The 27611-nt window shown below is 28.4% G+C and overlaps 1 protein-coding gene across 1 annotated transcript in view; it reads left to right on the forward strand.

The window, feature by feature from the left end:
* Nucleotides 1–27611, forward strand: part of LOC107455826 (bcl-2-related ovarian killer protein homolog A) — a 95391-nt gene that overhangs the window by 14706 nt on the left and 53074 nt on the right. Inside the window, exons 2-3 of the mRNA XM_016073538.4 lie at nt 1329–2214; nt 10268–10571. Coding sequence (XP_015929024.1) covers nt 1811–2214; nt 10268–10571 — 708 coding nt within the window. The 5' untranslated portion in view covers nt 1329–1810. The remainder of the gene's footprint in view (nt 1–1328; nt 2215–10267; nt 10572–27611) is intronic.

Below are 27611 nucleotides of genomic sequence, written 5' to 3' on the forward strand. Positions count from 1 at the left end.
TTATTCTTCTTCAGCGTAATTTCATACGTAGCTTCCATTATACGGATGTTTTAATAAAATATTCTATGTTAAAGTAAATGCATTCGACTAAAGTTTTCAAATTAATTCGAGAGAAAGAAAAAGCTGTGAAAATGATCGGGTTGGTGAAGCTTGACTCGATTGAATTGTATTTCATGAACTTATTGGGGTTTATTAATTGTTTTTACATTAATGTATAATTTTTGTTTTATTTTTCTTATTTATGTATTTTTTTAATTTAAAATTATAATTAATAATTTCTCCTTTGAACAACATTAATTTTATTTAAAAGAAAGTATTATTTGAATTAAGAAACCATACGAAAATAAATACATAAAATTAAAAAAAATGTTTCAAAAAATATTGTAAGAAAACCTCACTGCTGTAATCAATATAATGATTGTTCTATAAGAATATATCGATAACTTTTACTTAGTTGCATAAATTAATATTAGCCATGTGATTTTATAACTATTAAATAATAAAAATTTTAACGCGTTATTCACTTTTATTAAAAGACAAAAAAACACATTCCCTCAACACATAAAAGTGCTACAAGACAAGTCAACAAAAGGTAATTTACAAAACTGTCGAATAGAAAGTCTAAGAAAACTGTAACAGAAAGAAACATACGAGTTACAAACATATTGAAAGATTGTAACTTAAGATTATTGAACTCTATAACCTATTTAATAATGAATAATTATTAAAATAAAATTAGTAATTACAAGAAGTTGAGTGACTTTAAGAAAGAATTAAGGAATAATAGTAAGCTAATAATTCAATCAAATTAAAATGATGATTTGCTGCCCCCCACTCAGCTCGGCCTGCCAGCATTTTGCTACTTATTATTACTCTTATAACAGCTTTAAATATCTAGCGAATATAGTGATTAGAACAGACCAAAAAAAATTTTTTTAATCTAATGATTTAGGAGATAGAATCTGTCAAAACGCGAGAGCCCGCTTCTGAAAGAACGCGAAAATGGAATAATAGAAAGAAAGTTTTTCACTGAAATCATAAATTACGAATTGAACTCATGTAAATGAATTTTTAAAATAAGTTTTGGTTAACATAATAAGATCCGTTTAAAAAAATTTATTGTGAGGTATAGTTTAAAAATGTCTTTTTCAAGTTTTGTTTTCTTATCTTAGCTTTATATTTCGATGAAAGTGAAAAAGAGAAACCATTCCTACATCCCGTATTTAACAGCATTTCTGTGTCTTGTTTAACCGGCTATCACTTGTCAAAATTCATAGATAAGAAGCTTAATTTTTGTCTCAGCGATGACATTTATATTTGTTTTCCAGGACCAGTTTCGACAGCAGTGAAGAATATTTTATGATTCCAATAACAGTCACTCACAGAAGATGCAGCAAAGCGAGAAATGAAAATTTGACTGACTCGTTTAAAATTAGAATGACTTGACTGGAAATTAACTTTTTGGAAGATTTTAACGTTTTGAAGCTTTCTATTTATTTGCTATTTATTTAGTCATTTTTTTCTGAAACTGTAGAAAAAATATAACGAATTTAATTTTTTTTTGATAAAAATGTTGTGAATTATTGCTAGAAAAAGAAGATACATTTTATACTATATGTGAAGTTTTCGTTAATTAGATCACATTTCAAAATATATATAGATCAAAATGAGCTTAAAGTGATGTATACAGTTTATTACACTTAGTCTAAATACAATCCTAATTTTCAATCTTTCTCAAGCAATAATGATAATCAAACGACAACAAGCATAAACATAAAAAACCTTTTAACTCTAAGAGATAAGGGTAACAATGGCCATATCGCCAACAGCGAATGGCTCTGCCAACAGGCCAATGACATTAGCTCCTCCGTCTATGGGAAGGCCTAGAAAATATAGTTTACCAGTTATCTATCCGAGACCATCTTTGTCAGTTTATGCTGCAGCTGAAAACACGAAAGAATCTATGTCTCGTCGGAGGAAATTTAGTCAAGTCGGACAAGTCGTTGGTCACAGACTGTCCACAACCATTGGATGGCGGAGTCCCATATCACAACATGATGTCGTGAATCAAGCCAAAAGTCTTTGTGGTCGATATCTTCGCACCAAACTTCGTTCCTGTTCGGCTGTCCACAAGAAATTAGGTCTACAGAGGCTGAAAAGCGTCAGTAACCTTGCTTGTGGATCCAACACGGCAGAAATAGCTAATGAGCTTCGGTAAGTATAGTTCTTATTTCAACGAAGATATTAACCCTTTAGGGGTCATATTAAGTTAACACATAGTTATCTAACTGGTCGGGATTATTTTTTGTTGGAAGAACATAATATGCAGAAAATGAAGTACAACATTGGCTCACAACTTGTAAAATAGTATTTTGAATATTATTTACCTGCAAAGCATGACGAGAAAACAGTTGACAACTTAACAATTAGTTATCGATTTCCAGTTCAAAACAAAGCATATCAACTAAAGGTAGGGGAGAGTAGGGTCAATTGTATCAGGGTACGATTGTAACAGAGCCAAAATTTCGAGTGCTGGGTTCTAGATTTGGTTTCCTAGGTGGCGCACAAGGTGTATTTAATAAATCTTCATGTACACCCCTGCTGGCAATCATTTTTATGTACTTTTGAAAGAGTTACATCACAAAAGATATTTTCACGCTACGTAAGTACTTTTTTTGGTATTAGAAAAAATTATAGTAACAAAGTAATTTTGTTAAGACAAATAAAAATTATTAACCGAATAAGTAAGTGGACACCTTAATTAACATTTCAAAATAAAAGATTAGTTTTGTTAAATTAACTAGCATTGTTTTTAACAAATGAAGCTGAAATGGCGTCTTGGGGACGATTGTAACAATAAGTAAAGGGACGATTGTCACAGCTGAAAATAAATAATCTTATGTTTACAAAACATTACTTAACTCTTTAAGAACCACCAATAGTTTCCTATATCATTTATATTATGTTGCATGTGTATTATTTTATTTGTCACCTTTCACAGCATAAATTAAAATTTTTAACCCCTTGAAGTTAAAAGTTTAACCCTTTAGGTCTCTGCTCATTATTATTTTTACTCCTTAAATATCACAACTATTTTGGTCAATAAAAAAATATATCACAACTATGATAATATGTATAATTAATTATGTTTTAATTGAAGTTATGAACTGTTACAATTGACCCTGTAGGTGGGGACAATTGTAACAAGTGCACGACTGTCAAAAATTGTTAATAACTAATATAATAAAATTTAAAATAAGGTATTTATTTATTTTTTCTAGTAGAGGATAGTCTACTTTACTCATTTGTTAATTAATACTAATAATATATTGGATTTTTTGTTAGTTAAAAGAAGTTAAGTAAAAAATTTTACAATTGACCCCACTCTCCCCTATTGTTCAATATTTTAAGATCAGAATAAATTTTTGCTATGGTGATTGAGAACAAACATACTATGAAGATCATAAGTTTTGATTGTTGAGCTGAGGGAAGACATACAATCGCAAAGGGTTAATACATAAACTAATTGCGTGAACACGATTTTTATCATCAGATGTTATGCCAAAGCTTGTAAGAACTTGTAGTATTTTCTTAATAAATTATTGGTTTACGGTAATGCAATGAAAATTTATATTTAATATTTAAAGTAAAGTAAGGAATTTTACGAAATAAGAAAATAATGTAAAGAATTTAAGAGATTACTTGAATGCATTTTTGCGCAGTATGAGTATTGTATCAAATATTTTCCACGGCAATAATATTCTTTCTCGGCAATAATATTGTATCAAATATTTTCACGGTAATAATATTATGTTCTAATTGAATACAAGTATATGTACGTTAAAAGTCTTTAAAATCTGTGTATTCTATAAAACATATTACTTACTACCGGGGTTTATTTTGGTATACAATTAACTGATGAATAGCAAGGAAAATTAATGCTATTATCACGCGTAAGCTTAAAATCTTAGGTGTCTCCTTTAATAATAAAAATTATATTTTCAATTAGCACGTGAAAATCCAATCAATAATTCGAAAATTGTATAAATAAGTATTATGAATTTGTTTAGAAAATCGAGAAACAAGACAAAATCATGCAATGAAATAAACGCTTTCAATATAGGTATATAATTTTCAGACATTTATAAAAGGTACTTTTAGAATCTAAATGAATATATATTTTTATATCCTTCAATTTCATTTCTTTTTTTTTTTAAGGTTTTTCAATCTGCGAATAATACTGCAACTTAATTTTTAATCAAAAACAAATTCCCCAGGAACCTGAAAACAGTTCATAATTTTATTAAAAAAGAAATAGTAAATTGAACTCAAAAACTAAACCAATTCCTTCATCCTTTGTTTTTGCAAAAGCTAGGAAAATTAATTAAAATTTTAATAATTAAGTACTTCCAGTATCCAAAGAGTTGACAAGTCTCGCCCAAATGTCATACAAAATTAAGAAAACCTATTTTAGCTCGAAGCTACAAACCATCCAAAAAATTTGATGGTGAAAAAGACTCGTTTTCAGACGAATAATTCTTAATATATATATATATAAATTTACTTCGTATTTTTGGTATTACTACGGAATAACTAATTTGTGAAATCATTTATAAATTTTAAAAAATTAAAGTTTCTGGCATTAAAAAAAACTGTGAAAATTATTTTCTTCTTTTTTTGCTGGAAATTTTAGAGTTAAAATTCAGAAAACTCTTTTTACTAAAAAAGATATTTTTGATTGTAAGTTAAGACAAAACAATTCAAATTTATAATATTATGAGTGATTATTTAATAATTTATTATAAAAAATTTAAATTTCAAATCCGAGGAAATTATGCTTGAACTTTTTATTGGATATCCATCAAAAATTCGTATTCATTACTAAGAGTGACAGATGTTTTCAAAAATTGAATAAATAAATATTTCCTTATATTCCAAGTAACTGCCCGAAAATTTCAGCCATTTTTTTCTAATTTGATATGATAATAAATTATTGTAACTCTCTCCGTGGTTTGGTTTGTCGAAGGCAGAGTCACGAAAAGAGTCAGTTCTAGAGGCAGAGTCACGAAAAAGACAAGCATTTATGAAACTACTAAATGCAAATTAAAGTTAATTGGTCTTAAATGACTACTCAAATCGTTTGAAATAAACGTTTCAATCCTCACCTCAGAGTAGGTGTTATATCACCACAATGATGTTATATCAGTCTGCACATTATGTATGTCATAAACTCTAATTTCGTTTTATAACCATCGTTGAACAGCCGATCCAATTTTTGGGTTTACGACTATTAATGTTCAACTCCGTAGCATTATAATTCTGAACTCAATCCCGAAGACAAGGAAACTCCTGGATCAAGTATTAGAAGAAATTTGCCGAATTCGTGAATGACTTTTCGATGGAACTAACCCGGATTTGCGTTACATGGAGAGGAAGACCACGAGAACCTCCCACGGTTAGTCTGACGGCAATGGGACTCTAACCCATGATTCGTCTACCACTGAAGATATTTCACGTCAACACTGTGGTCGGTAAAAGCCGGATGCGGAATTCGTATCGACCAGTCATTGTCGGAATCGAAACCGGTTAACCTCATTGGAAGGCGTACGCTCTATCCCCTGAGCCATCGCGGCTCTCGTAAGCTATAACTAAAAAATCTTGATTTTCACAAATGTCGATGGTACTTTGCAATGTGGCTGGTTAATTGAAAAGCAATTTGCGGTATTTTCTTATACGCCTTATATGTTTTAGCCTTATTACAATCATCCTTCAGATTAATTTGGATATGTGTAAACACTTACTCAATCAGACTGAATTCTTTCAGGCGTATTGCCATGAAGCATTAATAAGACTGCTATTTACAATAAGCCTTATTGCTCTAAACTTATTAAAAACAACATAAAATAAACCACGCCAAATGAACTGTGAATAATACATTTTCTAATTAACCTAAACATATGACTCCAATAAGCCTAACAAATGCCAAGTTGTTAAGAAAATACTGGATACTTTTCTATTTAGCTTGTTGCTTTAAATTACAATGGCGACTGTTTTCAAAGATCAGGAAAATTCAATAAAATCTACAACATGTATACAAAATATAAAAGCCTATAAAATTCATAATTTTTACTTGATGCTGTCTCTGACACACATTTAAATGACTTAGTTATGATTTATTCTCAAATTTAATAATTACTTCCCAAATACTCTTGATACTCAAATCGTTAAAAATGAAAGTAACAAACTGTAATTTTTGTTCAGATTTCCATTGAAAGTATAGTTAACACTATCATTAAGTTTGAAATAAGATGCAATTCATTTTCTTTCAAGCCAAAAGCATTGTTACAAGAGATGGATTCTAGCGCTATTGTCCGGATGAATCAGTTTTTATAATTTTCTCAGTGAGTTGATAAATTTTGACACTATGTATAAGTGAAATGATTGATAATGTAAGTTATATATGACCTTTGAATAGTAACCTCAACATTCCTGCTGAGTAAATTCTTATCAGGTAATTTATGAAAAGTGATTCATGTCTTCGTATACATAAAAAGAAAATGCTTTTCAAGAGAAATATAGCTCCAGTAATTCTCACTGTATTTTTCCTTATCCCTTGAATTTTAGATTTTCTACCACACAGTAAAAAATTCCAAATCAAGTTACGATATAAAGTACGACACTTTGAGTACATTATCTGTAAAATAAATTTTATGGTAAAATTCATTTTTGCCGTAAAATATTATACTGGAATTCTAGCAATAATATTCATTTAATTAGAATGACTTGTGATTTTACCAGTAATTATGACATACCATATTTTTTACCTTAGGTTGATCTGGAATTTTTTACAGTGCATAAGGTATTTAAATAGAGACGCTAGCATCTTCAAGGAAGAAGAATAACACTTTGTAAAAAATCCGTGCAACATTATTACTTACTTTTTTTTTCTCTTTCCTCCAAGCCCTGAGCATGATTATTACTTAATTTTTTTTTCTTTTCTTCCAGACGTGGACACGTACCTAGGTTTGCAAAACCCTTAACCGTATAGTCCACGTCTGGCCACCGGTCTAGCTTGCACAATACACAATACATATGCAAACAATCACATTATACACCACTGCGCATCACAACCACAAAGCGCAATTGCATAATACATAGGAATAACAAAATTTTGAAGAAAGTTACAATAGATGGATTATTACTTACTATACTCCATTAGTGTAACAAAGTGATAGTTTTGATAATCAAATATTTGAGTGCAGTTTGCAAAAATGACATAGAAAGCACGAAATGCCACCAGACGCAGATTGATACTGTAGATAATCTGTAATAAGTCTTTTGATTAGTACAAATGTTCTGTGGGTATTTGCCAAACCTCTTTAAAGAAATAATGCTCACTTGTTAAATTACTATCGTTTATTAAATTACGAATAATTTTATTTTATTTTGCATCACAACATGTGGTATCAATCGTAGTGAAATAAGAAGTTTAAGCTGAAAAATTATGAATAAAAGACACGATTTCTTTTCATAAAATAAATAGATTTTTTTAATGTTTACGATGCACAATAGTAAAATTTACGGCAAAACCGGATCTGCTACTGTATTGTATTAGAATGTATGCTGAAGTATAATCGAGGCGATTACAATCGCGCTACAATAAAACTTAGACATGAAAATTAATTTAAAAAATGTGTACTCGTTTTTTTAAAATTTAAGTGACAGGTTCATTTTTAATTATTTACAAAAGTGATCGTAACAATTTAAGTGCTAAAGTTGTCTGCAGGAAGGGTCCTCATTCGTCATTAGTGGCTACAGACATAAATTCCTCTGCAACAACGTCTACATTTTTTAGCACTTTTTGCTTAAGGATTGTCATTGTCATTGTATTATAATGTAAATACTATCCCTTCCTGTACAAACACTATCAAAACGTAATGCGTATTTATTTTTATTTTTCAAATTAATTAGCATCGTCTAATTTTACTATATTCCTGAGGCCCCGAAAGTACTCTTCTGATCTTTGTGCCCACATTTTCCATTTTGTTATTACATCAGACTTAGTTTCAAACACCTTTTTATTTATTTTTTTTAACTTGAGTACGTAGTCTCCTTTGAGTTTAGAGCAGTATAGCAATTTTTGGCTTTTGTGTTGTTTGACTTGAAGTCAAATTGATATTACTATCACCAACCAGAAATATCAAAAATTACATTATTTGATCTTGATTTCTTGTGATTGAGTAAGTCGTTTGTCAGAGATGTTATTTTAGAATAGAAAATTACTGGTGATTGGTTTTAAATTCTTCTTTAAGTTTCCCATTGGAAAACAGTCGTCCAAAGAAGAAATGATTTTAATTATCCGATGTATTAAAAATAGTCAAATTATGTCAAAACGAAGAAATACAAGTTAAAATTAAAAATAAATTCTTAGTATACTATGTATATGCTTTGATTTCTAGGGCATAATGACAACTGCAGCATGTATTCTTAGTAAAATAGTGATACCGCTATTACATAACAAAGAAATTTCTAAATAAAATTTTGATAATATAGGTTTTGATTTGAAAGAAAAGGAATGTGTTACCCGGTACAATAAGTACTAATTATAATTGATAAAGGATATTATTTAGTTATTGTCAATATGATTCAGTAAGTAAATAAATCTTTAATATAAAAAGAATGTATCAATTACGTTTCTTACTGTTATAACTTATAGCCCACCATTATATAATAAAAAAATAACTTATGAAATTTCTTTCAAACTGGTTCTTATTAACATTATCGAACGTAAATTAAACTAAAATTTAAAGAGAATAAATCAGTCATTTTCAGAATTACTCTGCATTTTTTAGCAAACACTACTAAAATGGTATAAACAAAATTAATATAGTTGTGTAATATATAACGATGTCTAATATAGCGAAGATGCATCTTTAATATAATGAACGTAATTAAAACACTTGTCCCATAACGCTCATTAGTGAATAAATGAGAATAATTATTTTTTTATTACATATCCGTCGTTGAAAAGCCGACCAAATTTTTTGGGTTTATGACTACTAATGTTCAACTCCATAGCCTTGTAATTTTGAACCTAATCCAGAAGACAAGGGAACTCCTGGATCAAGTATTGGGAGAAATTTGCCTTTGCGGAGGATTCTTTTTTGGAACTATCCCACATTTGGGATAGATGGTGAGGAAAATCGCGAAAAACTCCCATGGCTAGCCTGACGGCAATGGGGCCCTAACCCATGACCGTCTACCACTGAGTATATTTTATGTCAGCACTGTGGTAGGTGCAAGCCGGATGCGGAATTCGTATCGACCAGCCATCGCTGGGATTCGAATCCGGTTCAAGTCATTGGAAGGCAAAACGCTCTTTCCCTTTTCCTAATAATTATAATAAAGGGCATGAAATTATAATAATGAGAGTAAATAAAGACTCAAATAATCCAGCTAAATGGTCATCCAATTGAAGATTAAGCGAGCTGAAATTTAATTAGTATTATTTTCAATGTTATTTTCAGTTTATTCTTCACTCATAATATTAATTAGTATTATTTTTGTTTCAACTGGTTAAAGAATACTAAATATTTATTGAAAAATTCAGAAGAAAAATGATTTTCAAACGCATTTAAAATGAATCAAGTCATTAAAACTTAAATATTTTTATATTTAAGGAAAAATGAGGAATATTATTACATTAAAAATATTAAACTTTTAACCATATTGTTTATTTATACCTCGACCCGCCCTATTCAGGGCACACGAGAGTAGAACAAACATTCTACAGACAAAACATACATGAAACACATAAAACACAAAAAATTACATTAGCAGCAAGTATAAATGGCATATAAAGAATAAATTAAAATATGAAAATATTTACACTATAAAATACAAAGGCATAGTGAAATGCCTTAGAGTAGTTTTCATTTACATTTAGAAAATTAATTTAAAATATAGATTTAGATTTTTATAGATGAACAGGGTATTCCGTAATCACCGTATTTAATATATATTTTTAAAATCCTTATCAATAAAGTAGTCTAATAAGTGGTTAATATTTAAAGGGGTTCCTAATAAAACGTGAATATTTTTTAAAATATGAGTAAAATAAGTGCACTAGTGACTGCCTAAACTTCTTCCTGTTTTATTTGCTCCTCCACTAAATATTTTCAGAAAATAAGCTTATTCTGAATTATTTTTAAAACACTTAATTTACGACTTGAAATATTTTTTTTTCTTATTTTCATTTCTCTTTCAGTTTGCTGGCGAACGAGCTCGAAAACTCTCATCCAAAGCTATTCCAAAGCGTTGCTTCTAATCTCGGTCTACATAACATGCCATCAGAAGCTGTCGTCCACAGCGTTTTCGCATCAGTTGCTGAAGAAATCTTTCGAAATGGTGTGACGTGGGGAAGGATCGTAGCACTTTTTGCTATGACAGGAGCACTTGCCATGGACTGTGTAAAGGCAGGTCATCCGGAATATGTTTTAGGATTGGTGCAACGGATGGGAATCTTCGTCGAAAGAGATTTAGCACCATGGATATGCCAGCAAGGTGGATGGGTAAGTCAAATGATAAATTGTGTATACATTTTATATATTCTACTGATATAGTAAGGTTACAAGGTTTAAACAAAAGTAATTTTACTAATAACACTGGAGAAAAAAAATTTTTGTTGTATTTAACAAATGCATGATCTTGCCTGATTTGGGTGTGGTGATTTTAAATATTTAATTAGTTTTGCTTCTGGAGCTACAGATTTTTTTTAAATGACATTTTTAATCTATTTTTTGTCAGTATTCACAAGTTTAAAAACGATATATATTAAAGGGAGTCACGTAAATGTTGCATCATACTTTTAGGGTGATTAGGACACGTTGTTAGGGTTAAAATTGCATAGGAATCCATGCCCGGAAATTTCATCGTATACAGCTAGGGACACGTCCCTATTACGACCTGTTCAAAAGCACACGAAGAAACTATTCGCAATAAGGAAGAACCCCAAGTGCCGTATGACGAAACTTCCGGACATGGGTTCCTATGCAATTTTAATCCTGAAAATGTGCATTAATTCCCCTAAAAGTTTGCCGCACAATGTGACCTTCGGTTATACATAGCTTTTTAAAATTTGCACATTTCGGCAAAAATATTATTAATAAAAACTATAACTTGGAGAGAGAAATCAATTGCAGATCAGAAATTAGTGACACGAAAGTATCTTAGGATCTATTAAAAAATCTCAGACAACAGAAAACAAAAAGGAATTCCCGATTCTAAAACTTCTGTCATTTACTAGTTCATGATCAAAAAATCTTCATTAACTTCTTACTCTAAATCAAAAAGTCAATAGAATACAAATCATAAAACGCAATAAAGCATACTGAGATGAAATGCGCGTTCACACTGCTAATGGATAGGAAAGAAAATCAATGAAAAATAAACAAAACAGCGAGAGTAAGTGTAAGTTCACTTCAACTTTTTTTTCATACTTATTTTTCTACCATTCTATTAGCCACACTACTTCTCGGTTTATTTATTTTTCCTTCTTTTACCCCACATGTTTCGATATCATACATTTTTTCCCTGGTGAAGAGCGCGTAGAGCGTTTATTTTATTTAAATTAATTGTCACTGAAATTAAGGCACTAGCTTTTTTCTCCGCATTATTTGAAGTATTGTTACAGTCATAAGTTTAAAATAATTAACAGGTAAAATTTATTGAATAAATAAATTTTGACCTCTTGCGGGACTTCAAAATTGCAGGATTGTTATAAGATATCTTTGTTTTGAAGCCCAGGCATCACTAAATGATGAATTGTTTAGAAGATGCAAACCATTTCTTGGTAATAAATACATAAACAAGTATTATTTTTAATCGTTATTTATTATTAAAAATAAGGAATATTATTTTTTAAAATTAGAAATTCTGAAAAAAAAATTATTAAGGATGGAAGACAATCTGTCAATGAAGGCAAAATTTAAGTCCCATTTTATATGAAAATATATACAGCCAAAATATTTTAATATTCTTATCCAAATGTTATCAGAATATTAATTATAGGAACAATATCTATAAAAATGAAAAAACAATAAAGTCAAAACTAATTAGATATATTATTATTGAAAAGCTTAAAAATTAGATAATGGTTCTACGAGGCTCAAATAAATGTTATTTGTTTAATAACTTATTTGAGTATCAGAATCTTCTCATTTCCTTCTGAATCCATATTTACTTCCTAGAACTTTCCTCTCAGGAAATTCAGTATTAAAATGGTATCGGGTTTCAACATTTTAAAGTAAAGTGATGGAAATCGATGCATTTTTAAATAGTTTCGAAACTCGAAAACATGGATATCGCCTTTAAAAATGTTGAATAATAAACATTCGATAGGTTCTTTCTATAATCTTTTACTTTATATTCGATAGGTCGTATACTTGAAATCGATTTAAAGTTAGTTTGTACATTGAACTAATTTTGAAAATTATACTGAATTTATGATTTAAGAAAATTATTATGTTTTGGTGAATATTTTCTTTGTTTTAAAAGCCACAGGTTTTTGAAAAAAAAGCAATTAAAAACTGAGAGAAAAAAGAAATTGTATTTATTTCGCTAGCATTTCTCCGACTTTCTTAATTTATTAAAAAAATTCAATCCTTATAGTATTTGGAAATTTTAGCAACTTAAAAAAATATATGAAAGCCAATTTAAATAGTGACTAAACTCTCAACTTATTAAAATTATAATCGGCCTCACTTTCACGTTTATACAAGGGAGCATCTTATTTTAAAAGTAGTAGGTCTGCGTCCTATTTCTGATTCTAAACAGAGGGCACCACAATCAGAAAAGATAAGAAAAACAATACAATCATTACACTTTAAGTATCTGTATCAAAATGAGCAAAGGTGGAAATTGAACAGTTTACGGTTGGACTGTTATTCAAATAAAGAAATCATATAAAAATTTTAAACGCAAAAACATCAAGATCAAAATTCCCACTTCACGTCTTCGTAAAATTTATTTGCATTCCTTTGTGATTCAAATAAACTACGCAGTTTGCAAAAGAACTTATGTGGACTTTTAAGTTTCTTTCTGACGAAAGATTTTAGAGGAAAGAAGCTAGGATTTTAAAAACACTTTTATTTGCCTATTTAAGATTCTGGATAAACGGTTGTCAGTATAGAAAAAGTATTCATTCTGCCATGTTGTTAATAAATGAGATTTTGCGGAATTAATCGAATTAATTTTAAGCAATAAGCTAAATGAATTTCTATTATACATCAATCTCAATCCCAGAAATATTTTAACATAACATTATTAAAAAAGAGGGCCCAATAAAAAGTCAAACAACACTTTGATTCTGGAATAATAAAGAACTTCATTTTATTTTATCTTAACATTTTTTATATTAGTTTGCTTTCCGTTGCAGTAGAAATCAGTTCTTCCACATTTCCATCGAAAGTAAAACATCACTCAGAATAAATTTCCCCAGAGATTACAAACTACTCTCCGGATTCCAGAATAATAGCCAAACGATGGATAGTATTTATTTATTTATTTTACCACAGATATTTTTTTTCTTAGATGTAAAATCATTAGAGAAAAACTGAAATGAAATAAAATTTTAACACTTTTGAATCGAATAGGTTTAGGATAAATTACTTTTGTTTGTGGATACAATATTTCTTTCAATAAACTCGTTTAAGATTATTCTTACAATTGTCTGTTCCGGATGTTTTAGTGATAATAAGGTGATAACAAAAGAATAGTGTTGCTTTAATCTTTGTAATATAATTTTCAAAAAGCTCATGTCGTCAAGATAATCATCATTAATTTATTTTTTGCACCATAATGTCAGATGCATAATGCTGATTATTAAAAATAATTTACAAAAGTAAAATAATATTTTATTATTTAACTTGTTTCATAAATTTCCCTTACTTTTTTTTGTAACTGGAGTATTTTTATAAAATATATATAACTAAGATAACTCCTTTTAAAATAAGTTCGCTTAGTTGACACATTTTTCCTTAGTCAATCATTACTAGCGTTTAAAACTTTTCTAATTATTTGTAACGCTATTTTCTGAAAAAGGTTTTTTTTTCTAATTAATTTTGAGAAAAAAAAATTTCAAATGAACTTAAGACTTCCTATGCAATTAAAAATGACTTCTCTACAAAAATATTATGTAATTGTTAAAATTTAGTCAAATTTATATTTAAGGATATTTTGAATCACTCTAAATATTTTGCAAATAGCAGTATAAAAATGATTTGACAATATGTACTCGTAGTTACTACCCAAGATAAATTAATATGAATGTATTTAAAGAAAAAAGCAAAGCAGTTAAATTACTTAAACAACTTACTATTATTTGATCTTTTCCTACAAATTTGTCAATTACTATAAATATTTTCCAATGTTTTATTTATTTTTTTTTTTTTTTGTCAATAAAACACAAAATGTTTATTATAATATTGTATGGTGCATGCATAAAAATGAGAAAGCGTAATTATACTGTAACTTTAAGCACTTTTCTATTTAAAATGTCTTAGAATTTTTTACAAGCATTAAATATTAACATATTCTATAAAACGATAATTCCAGTAATTTCCTTTCAAATATTTTTCATAAAATGACAATTACCTTTAAAATATTTTCTTTAATCCCCCTTAATTTTTTTTTGAAAAAAATTAATAAAACTTAAAATAATAATTAAAACATAAATAAAATTAAATTTTTTGGAGCAAAATCTTGTTTTCTTTCATTCAGTAGTTCACAAGCATTAAAAAAGCAATTTTAAAAAAATCAACCAAAATTTGAATTACAAATAAAGTTTTCAACGTATTTGAAATTTAAATAAGTAAGTTCATCACAGCATCAATTTGATGTTTGAAAAAAAATTATGTGTCACATTTTTAAGTGTGTTCAGCCCCTTAATATTAAAGCGAAATATTTCACATTCAAAACAGGATTAGAAAATCGTTCATTAGCATAGTGAATGCCGTAACGCTATAACTGGCACCAAGAAAGTTGAGTTATTTAAAACATAAAATTGTCGGAAACGGAATATGGCAACATTGTCCCGTAAGTATGTCACTTTAAATTATAAGAATGTTGAGAATGTTCGTTTGTATCATTAGCGTGCTGTCGCTGCTAAGATTTTGAGCCTTTAAATTCTTTGTGTATTTCATTTCACTCTCTCAAATTAATTTTAATACACTAAAACAAGTTTAAAACTGCTCTTGAAATAGATATGAATCTCTTCATACTTGAATCATTATTGAGATATATATGTTTTCAACCTCATTTCGTTATTTTTTTAATCTCTTTTAAATATTCGAATAACCAAGACACAAAATTATTGCTTGCTAGAAACATCAGATGATTTTTCACAGAAGGAAAAAGATTAAATTGTTTATATTTAGTAGACGGAGAAAAAATTTTTGGCAAGACTTCTGTACTGAATAATAATTACATTTCTGTTTTTTTTTTTAAAAAGGAAAAATAATAATAATAATTCTGGTTAATGAAACCGAAGTATACGCTATTCAAACTATTCATTTGATAATTTTTTATTCATGTGGCAATGGTTCTTCTGAAATTCTGATTTTCAAACTTCATAGCTCTTATCACCACACATTTTGTAAAAAATACAAAGCAGAAAAATTAGTTTAACCAAATAAATGGCTTTGATATCATGTATCAGGAATCATGATTAAATTACCATATTTTACCACATTTACCAAATTCTATTACATGTAATAAAACCATATATTATTATAAATTTTATCAAAATCATTACCAAGCAGTATAAATTACCGTGCTTTTTGGTATTCCCATAAAGCCAAAAGCAAAGCAAATTTTATCATATCCTGATAGTTTTTCGCCGAACTTTTTTTCTGAGTATACGTATAAGTATATTAGCGTTCGTAAGGATTGGGCTTCAATAAACTTAAACGAAATCACTAAGCTACAAATATAAAGAAAGTTTTTTATTTAAATTGTGTCATAACAGACGTGAAATTTCAGTATGGAATTAGGCATTATATAGCATTACTTAAATGGAATGCAATATTCTTTTAGAAAAACTCTTTCTTTCAGAAAAACAAATCATTTCTGCATCAGCATTTCGTTGTGAATTAATCTTATTTTTTGTTTTGGATATTTAATTCATGAAATAATTTTAACAAAGGTTTTTCTATTACAGTACCTAGAAAGAAAAGATTGAAAAACTTAATTTTAATGAAAGTTGCACTACCAGTACTGTATATATCATTGAAATGTTTTTTTTTAATTCCTTTGTAAGCAGTTTAAATTTTATTTCTTTATTCCATTATTTGAAAATATTTGATAAGTAGATTCGATATATATATTCTGTTCTATCGATACATTCGATCTAAAATTATTGATTTTCTGAAAATATATAGATATTTATTATCTTAAAATGTATCAAAAATATACTGATTAAATATATCTAAAGAATATATCGTTACCTTTTATCATCAACACCCATCCTTATTCTATTCAACTTCTTAACGAACATTAGTTGGTTAAAACATCACTTAGAGTGGTAGATTTTTTTTTAAATTTCAACTTTAATTCTCTTTAAATACCAAATTTATATATTTGGATACAATTATTGATATTAATTAAGTTAAATATCATTATTTTTATATAATTTTGTAAGATTGCAATTACTTTTCTAAATTAATCTTTTCCATAATTTAATTTCTAATGTACGTTATTCATATCCACTTATTCGTCGAATGTTTTTCTGTTAAAGCAGTTTTTAATTATGTAAGTTCATTATAAAATTTAAATGTTAATTTTTCGCGAGCACATTGGATATTTATGAAATTAAATATTAATATTCTCGCATAAATATATAACATTACAATTAATTTTCTAAATTAATCATATTAACTTCCATTCTAATTTAGTACGCTATTTGCATCAACTCATTTAAAAAAAATTTTTTGTTAAAACACCATTTAATTCGTAGGTCTGTTACAAACTTTCTATTTCCTCAAGGCATCAAATTTGAATTGGATATCTATAAAGTTTTTATAATATGGTTTCTACATATTAAACTGACATTTTACAAAAGTTAATTTAAAATTTTGAATGATTTCTTTTTTACTTTGCAAAAGGAATTCATTTTTTTTTTTTTTTATTATTTCTCATGCTGGGAAAATGAAATCCTTGTTCATCTTTAATCATTAAATTTTCAAAAAGTACTTGAGTTACTAAAAAAAAATGACAAATCATTTTTTATTTTATTTCCATCTACTTCTATCTGATTGTAATCAGTCTTTTTCTTCCATTTATAAATTACTTTCCTTTAAATAGAGAGACTTTTTGTTCGTAACCTTAAGACATATCTCCTCATTTATATTTTGATGTTTTTACCTCATTAGATAGGATGCTTTTTCAAAATTGGCACAGTGCTGATGAAGTATGCGATATTTCCCGGTTGTTCTTTTATCATTTTATCCAAGATTTTTTGTTCTCTTTCGTTTTCTTTCTTTGCTTCTGCCAAAAATCTGAGCTTCTAAGAAATTGAATAAAAGATATATTTTTCATTTTTCTATGAATTCTAGACATTTTCAATAGTTACATCAATCTCACTTTCATAACTCAATTTCGAAGTAATTTTATCATTGCTAAATGCACTTTTTTTCATAGAATAAAATAATATCACAAATAGCACTGAAAAAGACACTAAGCTATTTTTGGTGATCTGTAAGTAATAATGTCTTAGTATTAGTGATTTGTGCACTAAAAAATTGCAGTAAACTGTTATGATATTCATTATTTTAAATGTAGTTTTTACAGTATTATTTATCTTAAACTGTAAATTATGCTGGAAAATGAGTACAGATATTTGTCAGTAGACGGTCATGGTAGTTTTTATCTCATCTACTATAATGCTGCTGGCTATTTTCTAATATATTTGATCCAATTTTAACACAATCAAAGTGTGGCTGCAAGGTACCAAAAAGTTTTCCGTCACCTATTAAATTCGTCTTGAAGTATTTATCTTAAATCTCATAATTAAGTTTGTTAGGCAGACTATTCGAGTTTTAAACCTGACAATGACAGAATGGTGCTACTCACACAGTTTTCCATTATTTTCTACCATACTTATTTACTGTAAATATTGAATTTACAGTGAATAGTACTAGTATGATAACGGCCGATTCCCTTTACCGTGAGTTTCAGGGAATATTTTTTGCAATGTAAATATGTATTTAAATTTAAAAACATTTTGTTCACTTATCATTTACATTTACGTGATATGTGTAATTTTTTAAAATTTTTTTGGAAACCTTCTCCTTGATTACACATTATTAACATTAATTCCACTGATAAATTTATAGTTTAATAATACAACATTGATATTTTTTCTGCCATGTATTAAATAATCTTTCAAAAACAAGCTTTTAAGAACCCATTTCAGTTTTAATCTTAATTTTTGATGCAGCTGAATTGTGCGTAGAGTTTATTCTAGGTTTATAATAAAGTACAATAAACAAAATTCTCTTTAATTCCAGTTACGAGCAACGGGAGGTACCTGGAAAAAAGCTTTCAGCCACTTAATAAATTCATTTTGAAACATTTACCTTGTATCTCATAATTAAATTCTTCAGTGCTGTTGGCACCAACAGTGAAAAAGTTGCGAAACAAATTTTTTTAAGTTAAACAAGTTTTAAAACATTGATTATAACTTTTCAAATAAAAATTGTTATCTGATCATAAATGTCATTGTTTTTTTTTTTTTTTTTTTGTATAATGCGGTGTTGTTTTGGCCTTGTTTAAAGAAGCTTAATTAATATTTAGCTATGAGTCTATTTTATCTTCGTGTAACTTTATTTATGTACATTAAAGTACATAAATAAAGTTAGTAAAGCACATAAATCCAGTCAGAACTAATGAGTATAATGTTGATAACAACTTGTATTTGATTTTTAAAAAAAATTGGTTCTTCAAAATCTGTTATGATATTTATATATTAGCCGTTAGTTTAAAATTGTAATTAATCTAAGATCTTTTAGTTGTCAGAAAAAACTATAAATACTCCTGAATGCTTATATTTATCAAAGAAAATAAAATGGAGTATAAGATGTTTTTTTAAATTTGTAACATCTAAGCAGCTAAGATGCGTAGGGATTATGATGAGCAAGGATTACGTGCAAGACTGAACGCATATTTATGGAGACTGAGTTTAATTAGATTACTTTATAACCGTCGTTGAACAGCCGACCCAATCTTTGGGTTTACGACTACTTATGTTCAACTTCTTAGCCATGTAATGTTGTACCCAATCCAGAAGACGAGGGATCAAGCATTGGACGGAGAAATTCGCCGTCTTGGAGGACTTTTTGATGGAACTAACTCGCATTTGCGTTACATAGAGAGGAAGATCATGAGAACCTCCCATGGTTAGCCTGGCGGCAAAGAAATTCGAACCGATGATCCGTCTACCACTGAGGATACTTCACGTCAGCACTGTAGTCGGTGCAAGCCGGATGCGGATTTGTATCTACCAACCGTCGATGGGATTCGAACCCGGTTCACCTCATTGGAAAGCGATGCTCTATCCCCTGAGTCATCACAGCTCAGACTTGGTTTAATGTCATACCGGGCCCTTTCCTTTAAGTACAAAAAGTTAGTAAATCTTATTTTGAGAACTTTTAGGGGGAAAAAATTATTGCACGGTAGTTTACATTTTAATTTTCTTAATATCAATTTTTATAAACTTACTATATTAACTTCCAATTGTTTCATTGGTTTAATTGCTAGCGTTTTTTTAAACTTCAAACTACTGAATGTGTTTTTTATTATTACGAACTACTAATATGAAGAGTATTTTCACTGAAATTGTGGAATATTAAATATATTTTTTTTACTTTATCAAAAAGAAAATTTGAATTATTATTTTTTTTAATTAAAATTTTTTTTGCAAATTATTGCTCTTTTGTAAAAAATTTCAACTGGGTTGGAGCGATCGTTCTTGTTCTACCGTTGAGTATGGTCGTGCTTACGTTAGATATTGAATTTCCTTTATAGTCAAAAATATTTTAGTAATTTGGAGAGGAGGGAGAATTAAGATATCACATTTAAAAACAGAAAGTATTGCACTTTACTTATTTGTGTTATAAAGGAGAAAGGGTTCCACAAAATCTTCATAAACATTGAAAGTGTTTGTACATCTCCGAATGATAATTGTAACTCTAACAAGATTAAAAGTTTTAATTTCGAGCTTAATCACTTGAAATACCATTTTCTAACTCTTCCTTTTTCTTCATCAGCACTACAGCTTAGTGCAGGCCAAGAGTTTCTCAGTCTACTTTTAGCAGGCAGAACGATTTACTGGAAGATTTTTTCACCAACCCACTCCTAACACTTTGAAATCCTTCTCTGCGAGCTGTTCAGCCACCTCGTACCCTGTCCCTAACTTTTTCCCCATTTAGAATATTTTTCAACTAACTTTCATTTCAAAATATTCCATTATAACTCTTTTAATATATTTTTAAACATTCATTCTAAAATTTTTGGGATTCATAAAATCCTTAATTCAATCAACATTACGTATAATTCAATCCTCAATTATTAAAATAATTACTGGAATAATAAAGTATTAAAATAAGTAGCTGGAACTCTTAGTAAGACAATTTTCACTCGATTTTTTTTCATTACAATGGAAATAAACAAAAATGAAATTGTCATAAGGCCCAGAACATGAAAGATATTGAATTTTAAATGACCCAGGAACAAGTCTCAGATTATCTCGCCAACTGGCGGTCGGAAATAAAAGTGACTGATTACATCGTAAACAACACCAAGCATTTCTTTAAAGTGTATTGTGTAGTGTAGATGGATTCTGAATAACTTATACATAAATAAAAATCACCCATCATTTTAGAAACTCGTCGATGTACGACCATTTTTAGAATACAATGGCAGTAGATGGATTTCTGTGTATTATAAAACAGGTGGGCTTTTAAGCGAAGCTCGCCGTTATATGGCTCTTAACAAAAGAAAACAAGTAATGAAACTCAAAATTTGTCAATGGTATAGTTTAAAAACTAAGAATAAACATTTTTATATGTTTATTTACACAAACGTGTTGCAAAATATCGAAAATAATTTAAGTATAATATCAGCTGTCCTCTCTAAATTATTTACAATTGTTAATTTCATAATCTTCTAATTCCATTATCCTTCATCTGCTTGAAACAATAAAACATTTGATTAAAACTTTTTCAAATAAAACCTTTCTATACCTTGTTATAATGTTTTTTATAATGTAAAAACTTCATTTACTTTTTTATTGTTATTGTTATAATATTTCATTTATTTATTTTGTTTCATTTTATTTGTTAACATTTTTTATATGTTATTCATTTTACAATAGAACTAATAGTTTGGAAGCTGTACTAGTTTCATATACAAAATATTCACTGTTTGATTTATTCCGATGAACAAATCTAAAATTGTTTTAGATACATAGAGCACTATTTCTAATGCTTTTTTACATAAGATCAAACACGAGGTATTAATACTTATAGCTCAGAGCTTGTCATAGTTTTTGTGTAAAAAGTAAAAGTTTTGTGTACTTTTGACTTATACCTGCTGGTAGTTTTCTCATTAACTATTTATTTTATCGACTCAAATTTGATTTCAATTTGATTCTCAATTCTATTTAACGTAAAAAATGAATATGAAACACTTCCTGACTTTTATTTTGTGTTAGGTTTAAGAACTATTTTTACTGAATATACCAATACTATCTTACATGAATTACTAAGTGTAATGAAGAAATTTTTTTCTCATGAGGACAAAATTGTGTCATAGGCAACCAGAATATTGCAGAAATAATAGCAAAATGTGTTTTCTCTTTTTCTACTCGATCAAAAGAGGAAATTAATAAAATTCCGAAGATCTATTTCTTTTTTATATTGTTAGGATAATAAAATGGAACTCGTGTAGTGGAATGTAATGTTTATGGTAGTCGGATGAAATTTTTCTAAGCTATGCAGGTGATTACATACGGGCAATTTCCCATTTGAGAGTTATGTGGACGACATTACGATAATAGTGTTTAAATAGATGGTAGTTTGCTATTGTTGCGACATCAATTTTTTTCCTTGCACACCGCTTCGGCTAATGAGCTATTTTATGCTCTCAAGAAGTAGATTTGCATATTTAACCAGAGAGCAGACTGCTCTTTTTTTATTAATTTATTTCTTTCTATTCTTTTTTTGTACGTAATTCATTCTTGAGTTTAATTTTATTTTCTCTTTGCGGCACTTAGTGATTTACGAAAATGGGCGAAGTGTATTTCGTTTATTTATCACTTAACTAGAAATTATTTTGGGAAATATTTACTTCAATTATCAGCAAACAATTTTGAAAGAATTAAGCAATTTTAGAAATATTTCACTTAATAAGCATAATGCTTTGAAAAACGAAAAAAATTGAACCAAAACACATAATTATAAGTGTAATAAAAATAAAAACTTCTTAAAACTAAATTCTAATTCATCTACATATTTCCTTATCCGGTACAGGGCACAGGGTTACAAAAGTCCTCAGAATATTATTGATTGCAGTTATACTTAATTAACTTTAATAGGTACTATTAAACACACAGCCACACACACATATATATATATATATATATATATATACTAGTGGGCTGCGCCCCATGCTCGCTAACGCTCGCCAACCCCCGAAAATTGCTATGCAGTCTTATATGGTTTGCTTCGCTCGCTACTAACTTAGGTACATTGCAAATGCACAAAATTCTAAGAATTCAAAACAATCATTCAAATCCATATAACAACTTTCTTTTAAAAAAAAAATTTCTTCTTTTTAGTAAATACTAAGTCATTAAAATAAATTTGAATTCAAATAAATGACATGTGATTCGTTAAACCTATTAGAAATGTGCTATAGTATAATTCGTGATATAAATCAAAAATCGTCAAATAAATTCCTAATATATAAATTCGTGAAAAAAAGCGCTTTCGACAAAATACTAAAATAGAGATCTATTGACAAAGACTACTCACTTCTGCCTAGCTTAATAGTATGAGATTGCCACAGCTGATGCTCTCTGGTTATTTCAGTTTCCGTTTTTAAAAAGCGTTATATGTTATATATATATATATATATATATATATATATATATATATATATATACATACTACTGGCCATTATTGATTTAATTTATGATACAAGTTGGAATTTCAATTCTTAGAAAAATACGACATTTTGTCATAAAAATCTGTCAAAAATATATACGTATTTAATGGAGTTTTGGAATTTTATTGATTATGAACATATTTTTTCATTTAAAAAATTTCTTCCAGACTCAACTGATTTAAAAGCACTTTTCAAAGCATATGGTAAAACTGTTTTAAAAAAATCGCACAATTTTTGGAACATTTAAATTTTGTAGTTGCATTTTGAAATTTCTAGTATTATAATGCCTTAAAAATTCGAAATGAATCCTTAAGTAATGCTGCACTGGAATATTTGTATTTTAAGAAAATTAATTTAAAAAAAAAAACTTAAATACAATTTATCATCTGTAAAAAATACAGTCCAGATCTGTCGGTTAAGTAGGACAAAATTTTTCGAGAGAAGCCTTAATTACTAAAATTTCACTATCTTTTGAGGAAAAAGTAAACTTGACAACTGCTTTATGTGACCCTGACTGTCTCCTTGAAGGGCTGGACAAAATATTAAAAAAAGAAAATTATTTATGAGCTATGACTTCGTCTGTGGGTTATATAGCAGATTCATTCCATTCATGGCAGTCGGTGTTTCGCATCCAAAGAATTTATTTGACCCTGGATGACCTCTTTCGCATCATTTCTTCATCCCTAATATGGTCGCTGACCCTATCTGTGGGCGTCCGCTTATTATTTTACGCAGAGGGGCCTACGTGGGGCGTTGTGCAATCTGAGCTGGTGTCAATGTATTGTTTTCATTAGAAGAAATAAATGACACAACAAACAAACAATATTTACCTCCGCGTAATGCGCAATTTTGGACTGATGATAAAGCATACATAATTCAATATCATATTCAAACAGATACTTGCATTTAATTTTGAGGTGTTATACTCACTTTTTAACTGGTTCCAAAATTGAGTATAAAAATTAAAGAGTTGTATAGTCGAATTTAAGAAATAATTAAAAGAAGCTTTATTTGTATTATGTGAAATGGCGAATAAGCAAACGTGTAAATAGACTGATGTTATTTTCAGAATAGCACTTAATTTTAAACTTAGTTTTGATATTTTAAGTAATTTTGGATTACGTAAAATCTACGTATGATAGTTTTCAATACAGATCGTTGTCAGGTATGAAATCAAAAAAGTAAATACATTAGGGATCACAAATTAATATTTAGGTGAAGGAAATACAAATACTCACAAAACACTACAGAAGAAGGCGAGGCTATAGATACCGAAGCCAGTCATTGACAGAGGAAACTGAGTTAAAATTGACAGGTGATTATTAGAAATTCCTCCAAATTTTACCAGAGAATCAAACTGGCATTCGTGTTTTCATTTGCACCTTCCTCAGTAGTGACTCTACAGTTTTAAATGGCGTTCTTGTCTCTTCTCTCTTAAATATTAATAATATTGATATTATAAACAAGTTCTATCTTCAACTAAACCTTTATTATATTCTACATTATGCAATTCATAAAATATTTTGAAGTGATTACATTTCTGTGAGTCCTCAGATGAGAAGCATTTTATATTTTAAATATTTTTAAGTACAAGCATATGTTTTTCTTTAATATTTTTTTTTTACAAACATCATGAAATAAGCGAATGCATTTTATTGATCAATATTTTAGTATTGAGCTTAATTTAGTTACTTAGTTTAACTTCAAAGCAATTTATATCAGTTCGAAAATGTTTGAATATTAGATATTAAAAAAGGCAATGCAATCAAAGATAATTTCTCCTAAATGGAGATGAATTATCCATATTGATTCGTGATGACATGCGGTATATCACTTATACCAATTATAAAGCTTACATAAGTTACGAAAACTGCAAATTTTATCTGTCTTATTGTTTTAAGAAGTTATTATTATTTATTGTTTTAAAAAGTAATGCTAACATTGTAAGTAAATGTTGGAGGTTTTAGAACTTTTAAGGTCATTATTTAATTTATTTTTGCGTTTGCTTAAATTATTTTAGCAATCGAGTAATTATACCAAATGAAGGTAATTTTCTTTTTTTTTTCTTTTTTTACATTTCTGATTTTTAAATATTCGAGTGATTAAACTTGCGTTTTTCAATAAGCATTAAAAATATTGAACCTGAATTTTAATATTGGCGGTGTCAAATTTATACTCACTTCAGATATAGAAATTCTGCTGGCTGTTTGTACACAACCGCTAAGTGAGAAAAATGTAGCATCTTTTTTAAAAATAAAAAGAATATCTCATTATTCCACATATAACGTTAAGAGGGATTGGCCTCACTCAAAAATAAATTTTATTAGATTAGAGTTATAAAGTTAAAGGGGTGAATACCAAGCATTTCCTGGAGACTTTTCTGTTTTCTTTTTTGCAAGATAAAAGACTTAATACTTTTAATCCTTTATTTATTCTATTTCAGATTTGAGTATTAAGTACCACTAAACTTATACAGTGTACAAAAAAAAAATGGACTGCCCTGAATAACTTCCTATCCAATTATCAAATCTTCATGTCCTATAGTTTTTGAACATCCCATTGGAGAAATTATTTTTGATTGAAATGTGTAAAGTTATACAGGGTGCCCCTTTAAGACCACTTCTAGTGTATATTTTTAAAATATTTTACATAAAAAAATAATAATAAAAGTATATAAGAAAGAATCAAAAACGCTATCAAAGTTTGTGGAATAAATTTAGTTGGATTGCCTGATGAAATTAGGAAATATTTCTAATTATCGCTTTTCAATTCTTCACTCTTTTTTTGGACAATCAAACAAGTTTTGATATTCTCGATGTTAAACAGACATTCTTTGGTATACTGTTTGAGATTTCTCGTGAAAATGGTTAAATAACAATTTATTTAAATGTTATTTTTACCATATTCAAACAGTTAAATAACCATAAAAAAGTCGGTATTCAAACTGTTTATTATGAGAAAAAAATCTTTATTAACTGCTTTCACCTAATACTGTTAAACAACCATAATTTCATCGCGCCAACTAGGCCCACCTACACAGACAGATTATTACATATTATAGCCAAGAGGGCTAATCTGTCAATCTCATGACTGACAGAACGGGGGTTCGAGTCCAAGAGTTGACACAATAATATCTCCTCCATTTTCTTCGACACATGAAGAGTTTCCAGTGTTTTGCAATCCCCAATTTGAAATTCTGAGCGATACTCTCATTCTGAAATAGATACTCTCATTCATACATAAAGCTGCTAAACTATCTCCAACGTCCAATTAAATCTTTTTTTTAATTGGAAACCATGCTAGTTATAAATGGTTAAGAAACCGTACAGTTTTGCATTCATGGTTTTTTTAACAATACTAGTTGTAAACGGTTTCAAAACCGTAACGGTTAAAAATGCTCTTTACCGTTAACTTTACTGTTGATTGGTTGGACAAACTGCTGCCGGTTATTTTACAGTAATTTTAGAATGAAAATTCTATCAGTGTGGTGATTAATTAGATCTCGATATCATTTTTTTAACTTTAATATAAATTTATAAGCCCAATTGTGCATGCCTTTTTACTTTCTTTTTGATAAGGATTGAAGATGCATTAATGAAATCTTTACAGAGCACCGATTATACACTCTTTTTACACATTCGTGATCAGGAATCAATTTGGTGATAACTTGTTTTTAAGTTTGTTTGATCTTAAAGTTTATACCCATACAACGTTTGTTTGTATTTTAATTTTTCCATGACAGTCCTAGGATATGTTTTAGTTCATTTACTAACTGTTCGATAAAAATATGTAATGTAACTACTATGTTTTTCTACTGTAGCTTCAAAGTTTCTCAAAAACTATAAAACTTCGAGGAGATTCAAAACTAAGGATATTACCTTTCTTTATTGTTTCCCAACAAATGAGAGTTAAAGATGTTTTCATTTTTCTGTTGCAGCTGTTTGTGATAGCACGATTATCAGCCTCTGTTTCATGTGGTCGCTATTTTCGAGATCAAACGATTTCAGTTTTGTTATTTATCTGAGCTGACTGAATCGTTAGGAAAAGTATTATTAAGTTATGGGAAATAATGCAGCTTTCTGTTCTTATATCTTTTTTTTTCTTTAGTCCAATAGTCGTTTGCTAAAAAAGATTTCTTATTCTTTTAACAACTTATAGAAAAAAAGGAAATTATTTTGTCTCTCTGATTTAAACCATTGGTATTTCTTAAATTAAAATTTTAGAGCAAACATATAATATCAGAAAATTCATAAATTTTAAACAGAAGCAATAGAATAAAAACATTTATATATTAATCGTATATATACATTTATATGTGCATATTTATATTTCAATTATTAATTAAATATCGATTAATACAAAATTCAAGAAGGTCTTTTACTAATCTTAAA

This window comes from Parasteatoda tepidariorum, chromosome 8 (assembly GCF_982258835.1).
Source record: "Parasteatoda tepidariorum strain Cologne lab strain chromosome 8, Ptep-v5.0, whole genome shotgun sequence".
In the NCBI taxonomy this organism is placed as follows: Eukaryota; Metazoa; Arthropoda; class Arachnida; order Araneae; family Theridiidae; genus Parasteatoda; species Parasteatoda tepidariorum.